Source organism: Eptatretus burgeri, chromosome 10 (genome assembly GCF_056783735.1).
Source record: "Eptatretus burgeri isolate ZD-2024b chromosome 10, Ebu_testis_v1, whole genome shotgun sequence".
Classification (NCBI taxonomy): domain Eukaryota; kingdom Metazoa; phylum Chordata; class Myxini; order Myxiniformes; family Myxinidae; genus Eptatretus; species Eptatretus burgeri.
This window is the reverse complement of record NC_140970.1, coordinates 28,953,930-28,968,207: the sequence shown is the minus strand read 5'-3', so window position 1 is coordinate 28,968,207 and position 14,278 is coordinate 28,953,930. Positions and strand designations below refer to the sequence as shown.

The 14,278-nt window shown below is 36.4% G+C and overlaps 1 protein-coding gene across 2 annotated transcripts in view; it reads right to left on the bottom strand.

Moving 5' to 3' along the window:
• The window catches only part of LOC147018186 (serine/threonine-protein kinase TAO1-like), a 93,987-nt gene that overhangs the window by 13,156 nt on the left and 66,553 nt on the right, over window positions 1–14,278 (bottom strand). For both annotated transcript variants that reach the window (XM_085897624.1, XM_085897625.1), the window contains 4 exons: window positions 13,263–13,391; window positions 12,741–12,944; window positions 12,311–12,550; window positions 11,795–12,007 (listed from right to left, as the gene is read on the bottom strand). In XM_085897624.1, the coding sequence (XP_085753750.1) occupies window positions 11,795–12,007; window positions 12,311–12,550; window positions 12,741–12,944; window positions 13,263–13,391 (786 nt within the window). The remainder of the gene's footprint in view (window positions 1–11,794; window positions 12,008–12,310; window positions 12,551–12,740; window positions 12,945–13,262; window positions 13,392–14,278) is intronic.

The following is a 14,278-nucleotide window of genomic DNA, read 5'->3' as shown; positions in this document are numbered from 1 at the left end:
TTGCAGCATTCATATCACAGTCATTACTGGATGACCCACCTGGACAGATCAATGGCCAGAGTATAACTCTTGCAGGTGGATTTCCAGAAGCTAAGAGAGTTGTAACCATTGACTCAAATGGAAAAATAAATCTTCTTCAGCTCTTCAGCACACAAGAAGAAGCAGACACTCGGATGCTTCTTCATGCCATTGACCAAGCATCATCTCATGAAAGGCTGATAGTGAAGTCAGATGATACAGCTGTCCTAGTCTTGCTGGTTTACTATCTAAATGAAGGCAAACTGCCAAAGTTAACATACATGAATTCTGGACAAACTGGACAAACTGGACAAAGAAGAAAACAGGGAAAGATTTATACCAGTTCATAGTATCTGTGAAAATGTAGGAGAAAATGTAGCACGTGCCTTACCATCTGCACACGCCCTTACTGGGTGTGATAGCACCAGTAGTCTCTACAAGATTGGCAAGTTTACAGCCTTCAGTAAGCTAGTTCAATATGCAGAGGATCTTCCTGCTCTGAGCACCCTGGGCACAACTCCTGATTTGACAGAAAACCTGCAGGATGCTCGTCGGTACACATTAGCATTGTATGGAAACAAAAAGAAATCCAATCGCAACTTATGTACAACCTTAGATGAGTTACGGTATGAATTTGCTTGCAAGAGTGACAAACCTGCATCAGCATTTCCTCCAACTGAGGATGCTTTCCTTCAACATGTGCTGTGTGCTAAGTGCCAGTAAACTATATGGATGTAATGTGAAGTTTCGAAACCACAACAGTTGAGCCCAATTGGTAATGGCTGGAGATGGGATGAGGACACATCTTCTATGCAACCTGTTTACTATGTGAAAGAGGCTGCACCCATTGAAGTCCGAGACCAAACTCACATGTACTGTATGGATGCTGAATGCAAGACTTCACAGAAGTGCCACTGTTTGGCATTAGGATTGCCTTGCACTGACTTCTGTTCATGTCTCGGTATGGAATGTGACAACAAACGTGAAGCCCTGTTGCTGCAGATGAGAGCGACTTGGACAGTGATGATTTTGATTAAATCTCTTTGTGAATTTCATATTCAGGACCATTTTATTCAGAATGTTTTGTTAAATATATTTGTTAGTTTCAGTGTTAAAGCAAAAAATATTAGTATACAACAAAATGTAAGATAGCATTTCAGAATAAAATTAGTTAGTAAAATCACATTTTTTCAGTTTTGAAAACTTAATGATTCAGATTTAGCTACTGAGATGATCTGAAAGCAACATACTCTTGATTCTGTACAAAATGACATTTTAATTATGAAAATTGGTTGATAATTGAAGATTTGTCATTTTTATGATTTTTATGATTTTCTGAAACGCACAAAAATTTCAGGCACTATAATTACAAATTCCACCAAAAATACATGCTATCCCCAATATATTTTTTCACAACCATCCATTTCTTACTTCAGATATCCTAATAAACCAAAAAAATATGGTTGTGCTTTGTTCTACCCAGGGGAGGGGTTACCTATTTTTTTTCCAGCCATGCCGCAGCACTATTAGGTTTATAGTATCCTCTACCAAGAAACATACATTCACCTGTATAATATGGTGAAAGGAACACACCATCCCCATTTTTTGTAATTACTTTATATTTTCCCAACTCATGTTTCCTCACAATAACCATTGTATTTATTTATTGGAAAACTTCACGAAGGTGAATTCTAATGGATACAATTTCTCCATTGAAGGAAATCATATGATTATCTTGATCGGATATCCTAAGATTTACTCTGTATCTGGTTTTTCCTGACACAGGTAGATATACAAGATTTTTCAGTTCCATAATGAATTTATAACCAATTGGAGTGGAGTATGCGCTGAATGAAAATATTGTATTTGTTCTAATTCCATTGTAATAAGCACCATCAAACGAATCACAGTGAATTAATACTAAATTTATATCTGAGGATTTTTGAATGTCTTTGTATTAACATTTATTAATTATTTTCATCTTCATTAACTGGTCAAAAATGGCTTATGCTTCATTAAAACAATTGTTGTTTCCAGCTTTCTTACCTCCTAACAGCAATAACAGTCTATTCACCAATTGTGATGGGTCATTTGGAATAAAGCTAACATGTTGTGAAGATATACCTGAACTAAGCTTACTTAAAGCATATATAATGTTTCTCCTCATTCTTCTTACTTTTACCAGCAAAAGAAACTCCATAATCAACTGAGTCTAGTAAATCAATATGTACTCTATCATCCTCATTTCTATGTTCAACGGTTTATCAACATAAATTTAACCTTGGAGACCATCTTTTGGTAGAAGAAACATTAATCTGGGAGTTAGTTTAACAATTGGTCGAGCAGAACTCGATAACATCAATTCATCATTATATCAATACCTTTGCAGTAATTAAATAGAATTGTGCTGATTCTTCTGTTGGTATGAAACCAGCTATTGTTTTTGAATCTGTTGAATATTCATTGTTCTGAATAGCCTTCACAACATAATCAGAAGGTGGATTTACATTTCTCAGCTCTTGGAATAATTCTTCATCATCATATTCTAATTTTCTTATATCTACTTGTTCTTGCTCTGTCATTTAACTAAAATATTTTAGCATTGGAAGATTTTTAGGAGCATATTCTATCATTGTAGAAACAGGGGCTTCTATAATATTTTGTTTAGGAGATTTTAAAAGTCATTAAAAAAATTTCTCTTTTCGTTCATATGCTTCTTCGCCCATTAGTTTTGTCTCCGTTTCTTCTTTGGCTTCCTGTTGCTTTACAACTTTTGAAACCAACTTCTGATGTTCCTTAAACCTTGTAGCTCTTTCATTTGCTTCAATTTTCTGTATATATTTATTGAAAAATATCCTTTCGTATCTCATCTTGTTTGACCACAATATATTTATATTTTCCAGTTGTGTATTTCATATAATCCTCAAATTCCCTTTTACTACATAATGTTGAACAATTTCCTCTCCAAAAATTATTTGTATCAATTGAATTTAGCTTGGATAAAAGAAAAGTATTAGCATTATTTCTTCTCGAGCGACGGGAGAGTTGAAAGTACGATTGGCTAAGATAAATGCAATTACAAGAACAATGTCTCCCTCTGCTGTAGAAGCTATCCATAACCATTTGGTTTCTCTCATTTACACAATCATAATATATAATAAGGTTCTTTTTTGATTTATCCAAATCTTGAGGTGAAGGTATATCATCCGCATTATCACAAAGATTACAAGATACTGAAGGAGTGTTTTTCTTTTCATAATTTTGAGTATAACAAAATAGTTGTATTATATCTTCAATGTTATAATCATTTAGTTTGTTTTGAAGTTTAAATAAACTGATGTCTTCTTTTTGAAGATGCACATTAAAACCTTGTGAGAGCAATTTATACTCTGGTTGAAAATTGACTGTGAAAATTATTAACTTCTCATAATCCAAAAAGGTTGGAGTAAGGAGCATCTTGAAGAGTAAACAAGTTTTTCCACATCCGCTTGAATGAACTATAAGACATCTTAATGAATTTGGTATATTTTTGTGGTTGTTAAATTTTATCTTGCTTTCCCAGACAGGTAAAAGAAATCATTCATTTATATATTTGGAAAAGAAATCATCTAATTTTTTACAAGTTATATTTGAAACTATAGTTTATCTAAAATTCAGGTTTGATTTCTATATAATCTATTATTTTATTTATATAATATCTTGTATTGATGTTTTCTCTAAAATGACAGTCATGAATAACAGACATCATTAATCTGTGGAACATCAACCTAATTCTATCAATCTCTTCCATTGTTCAGAAAGTTGTATAATCACCCTCCGACTTTATATTCATTTCTCTTATCAATCTTGTAAAGCAATTCATTTTGGGTGTAATTTTGAAATAATTATGATCCTTTATATATTTTTGAGGTGAGTAATAAGAATACAATCACAGAATATGTACACTGTTTATAAGCTTCTAACTCGGTGTTTAATCCCAAATGTGAGCACATTGGACAACTCACAAATTGATTTGACTCGGCAGTCTCCTTGGAGTTCCTCAAAACATAAAGTTTCTGGATGTTGTGTATCACTTGGATTTAGCATGTTATTAATTTATATAGTACGTTTCATTTTAAAATAATTTCATCCTCTAATAAATCATATTTTTGAATCAGCTTATTTATGTGCTTCACCATATTCATCATCATTATTTATAGCATTAGGGTATTCACTATTATCAGTGTCAGTATCAGAACTGCTTCTGGACCAAGTTCCTCACCGCCAAATTCATTAAAACCTTCAGATGTATAACAGCTCATTTATTAAGGAAAAAACTTGCATTACAAGTTCTGTATTAACATTTGTATCCATCAGGTAAAGTATTAATTCCATTCTCCAATACATATCTCATCAATGCTCCCAATACTTTCTTAATTATTTGTTCTGAATATATCGGATGCTTATAACTTCGAATACTATTCATCCTCCCATACATTTCTTTCTTCAGAACGAAACAACCATAATAATTCTTGAAATTTATAGTGTCTGCTTGACATTCTTTATCCCTTTCAACTTTTTATCACTTTTAGAACCACGATACTTGTAAGCATAAGACTTTGCCCTTAATCCTACAAATTCATTCATTATCTCCCCCCCCTCCCCCAACCCCAAACTAATCTTTAAATTTTCCAATGCCTTTTTTGTAGAAAATAGTCAATTATCTTTTTCATAGTTGCTTGTGTCATAGATGTTTATGTCTTTCTTCATGTTCTCATTAACATCTTCTGTCTTGATATCCAATATAAAACTATCCATTTAAAGTAGATTAACTCTTTCATCATAATTCTTCTTTAAGCTGTTGTAGAAATAGTCATACATCAACAACTTGGACAAGTCAAGAACTGATGTTCCTACATAAATAGGTTTATCCCTCACAATGCTTTCCTTCTCCATATGAATATCACAAAAGTTCTCAGAGAACGTCTCTACTTGTTTGAAGTTGGGTCTATTTTCCAAGATGTAGTAAGTTAACATTTTCCATCGTCTTACCAAATACAGCATTATTCATTAATTTATAGAAGTCTTTCTCGAAGTCAGTCTTAGCAGATGTTCGTATCTGAGTATTGAAGCCGATATTTTTTTTAACCAATGACTGATTAAACTTTAGAACTCTGAATTTTCTTTATTCTCAATCCAGCTGATAGATATTCCCTCAGGTTTTTTTGGTGTAATACATAATTGGCTTTATCATATAATGTAGTTAAAAGCTTTTCTGTTGGTGTCCATGCTCAAGAAGAGCGAGTAAGAAATTATTGTTGATTATCGCTGAGCCATTCTTTTCTTGGTTTTTCTTTATCGGGAGCATATGGTAAGTCTTTGCGAGCATTGTGGAGTTCTTCAGGATATTTTAAATCCACTTCAAAGTAATATCTAACTTTTGCTTCAGCGAATTCTTTCTGGTTAGAGATAATGATATTTTTTAAATATTCGTTCATAATTCTTCTCCTGTACCCATTTGAAGCCTACATATGGTAGAGCTTGAAACATCACCCATCCATAGAGATTGTTAGCATCATAATACATCAAATAAGAACCATCTTTCGAAGCATCATAATCAGAGAGATATTTATTGTTTGCTTTAGCATATATTTTTGAACAGACTTGTGATATTCCTCCTCTTTTAGCTTTCTCTATCATCAACAGCATATCTACATCAGAAATAAATTTTAGAGGTTGTTTAGTTATCTTTAGCAGAGCACTCCAAGTTAGACTAGGAGCTGTATAATAATGAATAGGGTCTAATCCCATCAGACATTTCTGAATGCTTCAAATACATCGGCTAATGACAACACATCAATCTTAAGATACAAGTCATAATATTCACCGAGATTTTTTTATGTTAAAATTTTCCCAGACATTTTGTGCATGTTGATAGTCTTCATCACTAATATGAGTTTTATTCAGCTCATTGTAGAAGCTTTCCTTTGAAAGGAGTTGTGTTTCATAAAATCTTCCAAAGTTGTCACCACAGTCATATGGGTAAACAACTTTTCGTGATAACAGCTCAACTGTGCTTGCTTCAGCTGAGACTAGGTTTGTTTCCTCTTCATTAGGAAATGATTTTGGAGATTTGGATATGCTTTAAGACTTGATGCTTATGTGGATAAATTATTTGGCATAAATTTGCATGAATCAAGAAATCCAAGATAAGTTTTGTGAGTTGCTGGGATTGATTTTGTAAATGACATGTACTTCTGGTCTGTGGAAGGAATGAAAGATATGTCCCCAGGTGTCTTTGAAAGTTCGCTGATTAATAAATGTGTGTCATAGTTGGCAATGTGAAGAAAGATCGGAATGAAAGTAAGGATTTTAAAATTGAGATTGCAACTTTGATGAGCAGGTCCTCTATATTTACCAGTAAGATGACAATGGTCTCTAACTTTTGGTTCTTTCCTGATAACATCTTGACAAAGACAACATATGTTGGAGTTCTTAAACTCTTGTTCCTCATCTTGTGTTGATTTTGTTGGTTTATAAGTTTCTTGTATTACTTCTGTTCATTGAGCACAATCTTTTTCGAATAGTTTTACAAACTCTTGAGGGTATTTTCTCCTCTGTACATTTCCAATATATTATATTGGTTTCCAACAGATGATTTGATATAATAACAGAACCCTCAAGGAGTATGCTTTTGGGATGGCTTGGTGTAGGATTGATTTGGATTTGGAGAAATAGTGTTTCTTTTTGAGAATACTTTCAAAGTTGGCACATATCATGAATTGATGCTTTATTGATTTATTTATATCATTGAAATTTACCACTGAATTCACTTTTGGCATACTTATTACAGTCGATTTGTGGTTTGAGCAATATATTGAATGTTGTTCTAATCTTTCTTGTATGTGAAAGAAGTTGAGACATCGTTTGCAGGGATATGTGTTATTAGTTTGATTGTATGCTTGAGATGAAGTCAATCTTGAAAATTTTTTGATGTTAGCGTAATGTGAATTTTCCTCTGAGCTATAGTACAGAAGGTCAATGTGCATTTCATCATTTTCAGTTATTTGAACTTTGTATCTGTTAGTTCATATACATTAATGAAGAAATTGTTAATTTTCTCAAAGTTAGAGATAACCTTTAGCTTCATTGGAAATGCTAATCCTTTAACATTTAAAGAATTTTCAAATTTTTTTATGCCATATTCGCTGTGGTTTCCATCGTGAGGGGTGTACGTGAGCAAGAACAGTCCAAAGGAAGCATTTGTTGTCATTGTTTTGAACATTAACAACTGCTTTTTAAAGTTCTATTGCTCTTGGAAAATCAATACAGGAAGAAGTTGAAAGAGGATCCGATTTCAAGATGTGTATATCTCAGAAAATGATTTTCGCAATGTTAAATGCACTTCCTTCTGTGTTATCAATATCTATTTCATACTACTTAAGTTCATCAAAAACATTACAATCTTGGAAACCTTGAAATGAAGAAATGAAATGAGGGTTTGTTCTGATATAAGGTGCTTCTTCTTTCAACTCGTTTCTTTCATTGTCTTCTTTTGTCAAATATAATTTTATTCCCATATAGAATTTAATGGTATTAAATTCCCTCAGGCTCTTGTTAATTAAAGTTTCAACAACCGAACTAACTTTCACATTTGCTTCAGCTACCGATTTTGGTTCTGGCTCTTTAAATCTAAAAATTCGTATTTTTATACGATCCTTCAATGTCCCATCAGTTTTTTCAATAACAAACCCAGCTGTATCTTCTGCATTTTTTTGTGTTTGCATGATTGAAGATGTCTCTTACAATTACGTTTTAACAAGTCCTTTAAGCATATATCACAATGTTGTTTTTCGTGCTCTTCTGGTTGGATTACTTGAAATATAGTTTGTTTGCATGATTGTAAGTGTTTGTTGTAATATTTGTCGTCCTTATTGCAAACATCGCAATGAGTTATATTCACCATATTTATATCACAAAAAAGATATATTTTCTAAGACCTATTTATGTGTTTAACAACATTTTCTGAGTGAAATCTCTTGCCGATTAATATATTATACTTTTGTGTTTAAAATAAAATTTTATTGGTGAAATCTCTTTCTGATCACTCAGAAGATTTTATTTTAAGCAGAAAAGTATCTATAAATCAGCAAGAGATTATTTTTCTAGGACCTAGTTATATATTATATTTTTGAGTGCAAAATAAAATTTTCTTCGTGAAATCTCTTACTGATTTATAGATACTTTTGTCTTTAAAATAAAATCTTGGTGAAACTTCTTACTGAGCACTTATAAGATTTTATTTTAAACACAAAAATATAATGTATAAATCAGCAAGATATTTCACCACGAAGATTTTATTTTAAAGACAAAAGTATCTATAAATCAGTAAGAGATTTCACCAAGAAAATTTTATTTTAAACACAAAAGTATATATAAATAGGTCCTAGAAAATCATTTTTTTTTTGCTATATAAATATGGTGAAGAAACTCATTGAAAATGTTTGTTGTAATATTTATAGTCCTTATTGCAAACATCACAATGAGTTATATTCAACATATTTGTATACATCAAGAGTAATCGTATTACTCTCCCACAAGAGTAATAAATATTTGTTGGGTTTGTAGTTTATTAAAACACCTTTTCTTGCAACTTTCATCACCATCAAGAATGTTGATAAATAAATATATTGGGCTAAAATGATAAAATCTTGGGTTGGGGTTTGGTTCTTGGGCTTAATGTCTTTGTTGAGTTGAGGCAAAATTATAAACCTTCCTCAGCGTTCTGCTCTGAGCTCCTCCTGAACCACATATCATTTTAAAATTGGAGTAAGTTATTTTTCCATTGTTTTCTTGACATCCATTAAATATTTTTAAACCTCTCAGTTGATGCCTTATTTACGGTTGTCTTTGTTATGCCTTCGTCGATACTTTTTCGATACTGTCCACATTCATTGTTTTTACCATTTAAATACCAAGGTTGTGATTTTCTCCACTCTTTGGTTTGGTTTTTGCTTGCCTCTATACTTTTCCATAGTTTTGAGGTCACTTATATGGAAGTAATTTTGCTTAAACTGATTTTTTAATGGATGAGATATCTGAAATACATCATTTTAAATATATAGTTTTATAGCACAAGGGAGTATTATTCATAGGTAGAGATATAAAGGGAAGGAATCTCTGTTCAAATGGTGGTATAAATAGGTAAGAGAAAGAGGGAGGAGGGTGGGTGGTCAGGGGTGAGGGGTGAAATAAAAGAGGGGGGGAGTTTTGATGCATAGTCGAGCTCATGGAAGAGTTTGGACATAGAAACAAACAATTTAATGTGAAGAAGCTGGTGCAGGATGAGTGGAAGAGGTGGGGGAGGAGAATGAGAAGTTGGTGCCAGATATCTGTTTGTGAGAAAAAGAATTCACTCCTTTTTATTAACAGGGTCAAATAGTTTTTCCCTGAGTTAACATTAAAGTCAATGGGGGAAACGGGATAGTCCCAGAACCAACAAAATTACCCTACTTACAGCAGTTTCTGCAACTACTGGTTGTTTTTACTGGGGCCACTGGCAGGTGGTCTTACTGCACGCATGCACACCCGCACAGACACAATTTCAAAACACACCTGGGCCACAAGGTGCCTCACTGACTGGGTCTTCAGTCAAAGTCCACAGTAGCATCCCATTTTCAGCCCTTCAACCTCAATAAGGATCGCAGAGATATGCCAGCAGAGGCACATACACATCCACATGTGGATATGTACGTACCACCACCCACAGCCAGGGAGAACACAAACCACAATAACAAAACAACAACTTGCACTCCCAGCATCCATTGCACCAGGAATATATGTAAGAGCAATGAAACAGCCGCACAGCATACACTGCTCAAAACAGAAAAAATAAAATCAAAAAAAGACACTGCATGTACATCTCAATGCATCTTCCAGTCGGTCACCACTCCTGTTGGGGCAGAAAGAACCACCAAACAAACAACCTCATAACCAAACCCGCTCGTCCTGCCTCCATAAACCTCCAAATCCAGAGTGAGCCTTTCACCACAATCTGAGCCATTCTCTCACACACTCTAAATCTAACCAAAAATGCATAAAGGAATCACCGAGATATCCTCCACACCCACCTCAAATGACTGACAATAAACTCACCAACCCTTCTCCTGACACTCTGCCTCCAGCTTGCTGAACCATAACCCTCTCTCTCCTCTCTTCTCTTCTCTCCCTTGATCAATCGCATCACTGTTACATCTCCACCACCACTGCTCACATTTGACAGTGCCACCACCAATACCTTCCTGCTGTCAATGTGACTGAGCATGCACTCAGAGCATGTTGCAGCGTTCCCCAACATCCACACAAAAAGCAGCCCTCCTCTTGGCGCAATCCCCAAATTCTGAAGTTTGCTGATGATGGAAGAACATCATACATTTCCCACAATGGAAACTCAACACCATTAGTTCCATCCTCCAAATTTCTTGCCACAGTAATGTCCTCATGTGCATGCCGTTCCACTGCGTCCAAGCCTCCTGTTTCATCTGTCTTCCCACCTTCACATATATCCCCTCATATTTTCCTATCACCTTACTCTGAACCATCTTTCTCCTTTCCTTCACGCATGCCTTTGACCATAGACCATGTTTCATCCACCGAAAATCCTGCTTCGTGTGCTGCACCATTCCCATCAGCTCCTTCTGCTGCAACCACTCCTCCATTTCATCCACCTCAGCTCTTACCATCCATGTCTGACTTGCCTTCTTCTCCAGGAGAGCATTCTTCACCACTGGAAGGAACTCTCAAATCTCACACCATCACCATCTTATACTGAGTTATTGCTACAAAGGGAAAACGAAGTTTTCCACCGTGACAATGAAAAGCAATGCTTGTCAAATACCATGGTATTCTCAACCACCTCCTCACAAACCCACTCAGCAATACCTCCATTTTCTCCACATGCCCTCTCACAATGCAACACATTATCAATGGCCACAATATTCATGGCATTAATCCATACTTAAAATACCATAACTTCAACTTTCCTGGCAAACTGCACCTATCAATTATTGTTCTCAAACTTTTTAGAAGCTTCCCCCATACTTCCTCCACCCTTCCAACATCATTCATCTCCACCATATACCATGTTCCCAAGCTTTTCAAAGGAGGCTCTACCAATAATGGCACCACCTCTCCTCCCAGCTCAAACTTGTGAACGTGATCCACAAACCCTTGTCTCACTACAACACTCAACTTCCTTGCCTTGAAACCCATCCTTGCCCACGAAATCAACCTTTCCAATACATTTCCTGCTGCATTAGCTCAGGTCATCCATTCATGCAAACATTGCTGGCAAGCTCTAACCAGGGATGAGCTTCACTTCTTTCCCATATCAACTCGCAGCACATATCAGCAACTTCATAACCACAACACTGAAACTGTCATCCACACCCACACTTCTCATGATTCAAACTCACATTCACAAACCATACTCGCTTGTCAAAATCCTTATAAAGTTATTTATCCATTTTATCCATACATTTGGGCCCTTCTTCCACCCCACCTCTCAAAGGGCCCTTGGGGTATCTTATATCCCTTGTCAACACTAAATTATGGGTGTCACATGACATGACACACACCATGCAACTTGCCAAAACAGTCCCTGGTAACCACCCAGTCTTTCCTGAGATAATAGTTTAAAAAAAAAAAAAAAAAACACACACGCACACAAAATAGTCATGGCATGCCCTCATAAGTGAATCACGTTGGGAAAGGTGAATGTGACAATATCACGTCTTACTGCCTGCGTCGCCATCATTTCATTGATGGTGTGCTCATATTGCTCTGCCAGTGAGGCAAGCTTGCGTGTGCGTTCTGCTTTCATTCGCTTGATTATGTTTTTGTGCTCCAAGCGAGAGGCATTCTCCAGCAGATGGTTCCTCAGTGCCTTGTATTGGCGAGTCTGAATTTTACATGTCTCCTGAAACTGCTTCTTTATTCCCAGTTCCATGACCTGCAAAAGGACAAATGTAAACGAATATGTGCTGAAAATAAAATTCATAAACATAACTATCCAGCATCATGCCCTCAAACAAATGCAGTGGGCTAGCATGCTAGTCCTCTACCCCTCTCAGAGCACAGCCAGCCAGTCTGGCAGACATGGCCCCTGTATGCAGTCATCCGGTCCAACACATTATTTTGTTTTATTAATTAACCCTCTCCACATATTTTGTTGCAAATAGGTATTCTCATTACAACTTCAATGTATTTATTACCTTACACACGAATATACGAGTGACCATCAAACACAAAGTACCTTGAGACTTTTAGGTTGCTGCCGTAGTTCGACAACATGCTTTCTGCGCAACTCTCGTTCTCTCCTCTTGCTCTCCTGGAGCTGATTTGTCAGCTCACTCTGGTGCTGCAGTCGTGCGAGGTCTGAACGCAGGCGTTGAATGTTGTTTAAATGCCGTCGTTCCAGTTCTTGGGTGCACTCAAGATGCCGTAGAAGAGTAGCATGTTCAGCATCTCTGCCGCTCTGTCGCTTATTTAACTCCTACAATGCAATAGTACAACAAAAAAGGGGAAAGGGGTTAAAAAAAAGATAATCTAAAATGCCTTCGACTCTTTATCAACTCCAAACTACTCCTTCTCTACTTCCACTCCTTCTCTGGGTACAGAAATGAGAGGTGTGAACTGTGGGTAAGCCAACATCTCCACAATACAGGTGAGAATGTGGGAGAGACCTCTCTGAGCAGGTCTTGCTCGAGTCGGTGCCGGGCGAGGAGCATGTAACGCTGCAGCTTTCGTGTCTCCACCTCCAAATGCCGACGCTGTTGGTGCAGCATCCGTGCTTCTTCCTGTGCCAGCACCCTTTGTACCAGCTCTGTCTGTCGAACCAACCATTCTTGGCGCTCCCGCTTCGGTGTTCCCTGTTGCTCGTTAAGCTCCTGTAGTTGGAATAAGAGTAGGAGGATGTGGAGGAGTGTCGGAGGATGGAGAAGAGTAAGAGTAAGAGTATTGGAGAAGAGTAAGAGTAGGAGTGGGGGGGGGAGATGAGGATGGGGAGGAGGTGTATGAGTAGGAGGGAGAGGAGTAAGAGTCGGAAAAGGAAGAGTACGAGTAAAGTGCAGAGGAGAAACAAAAGGGATTAATTGAACAGGATAGAAATAAGATAGACATGTCTTTATTGTTATAAAACTGCTGTCAGTTTTCAATTTTGGGAAAACACTGAACAACAATCAACAGAGGATAAACCTCATCCTCACCTCCTTCAGTTGTCCCTTTCGCATCTTGTACTCTCGCCGCTGTGCTTCCTGAAATGCTGTAAGCTCCTTTTTGTGCTGCGACATCATTTGCTGCTGCAATTTCTTTTCCTCTGCAACTCCTGACTTCAACTACAACACCAAACACCAAACTCAGAGCATTAAAAAGCAAGGGTGAGGTGAAGCACCGGAATAAAATCATTTACTTCTTTGTGTACGTCAACACAGTTTTTGAATAATTCAGTGAGAAGCAGAACGTAACTTGATCAAATAAAATCCCTTCAACTCAAACAACTCCTTCCGATACTATTGCTCGAAGGAAGAGAGTAAACATTGTTACCTCCACCACTGAAGGTGGACGAGGTTGTTTTCACCCATCTGTCTGTTTGTCTCTGTGAACAGAATATTTCAAAAAGTTATGCACAGATTCAGATGAAATTTGGTAGAGAGGTTGGGTGTGTGCCAAGGACGAATTGATTAGTTTTTGATGAAGATTCAGACACGAGAATTTTTTTCGTGATTCCTCACAATTGAGAGAGAGGGCCAAAAATGATATGCTGAAGAGCATGACATCTCAAAACATTATGGGTGGATTTGTACGAAACTTGGTGGATAGGTTGGGCGTGCGACAAAGAGGAATCAATTCGATTTTGGGGAAGATTCGAATCTGGATCTGGAAACGAGAATTTTTTAATTTTAAAAGTGATTCTTCGCCATTGAGAGATGAGACCAAAAGCGATGTATAGCATGATATTTAAAAAAGGTTGCGGACGAGTTATGACAAAACTTGGTGGATGAGTTGGTTAGGTGATGAGAACAAGCCGATTCGATTTTGGTTCAGATCCTGATCAAGATCCAGCTTATCAGGAAGATACAAAACGTAAACTGTTCAGCCTGGCAAAGGTATGCACTCTACCGAGTGCAGCTTTGGTTATTAATGTCATCAATTGAAGGTGAGTTGCTACCAAATGTCAACTTTGAAAAACAATTTAAAAATCACACCTGATTACAGTTCCGAT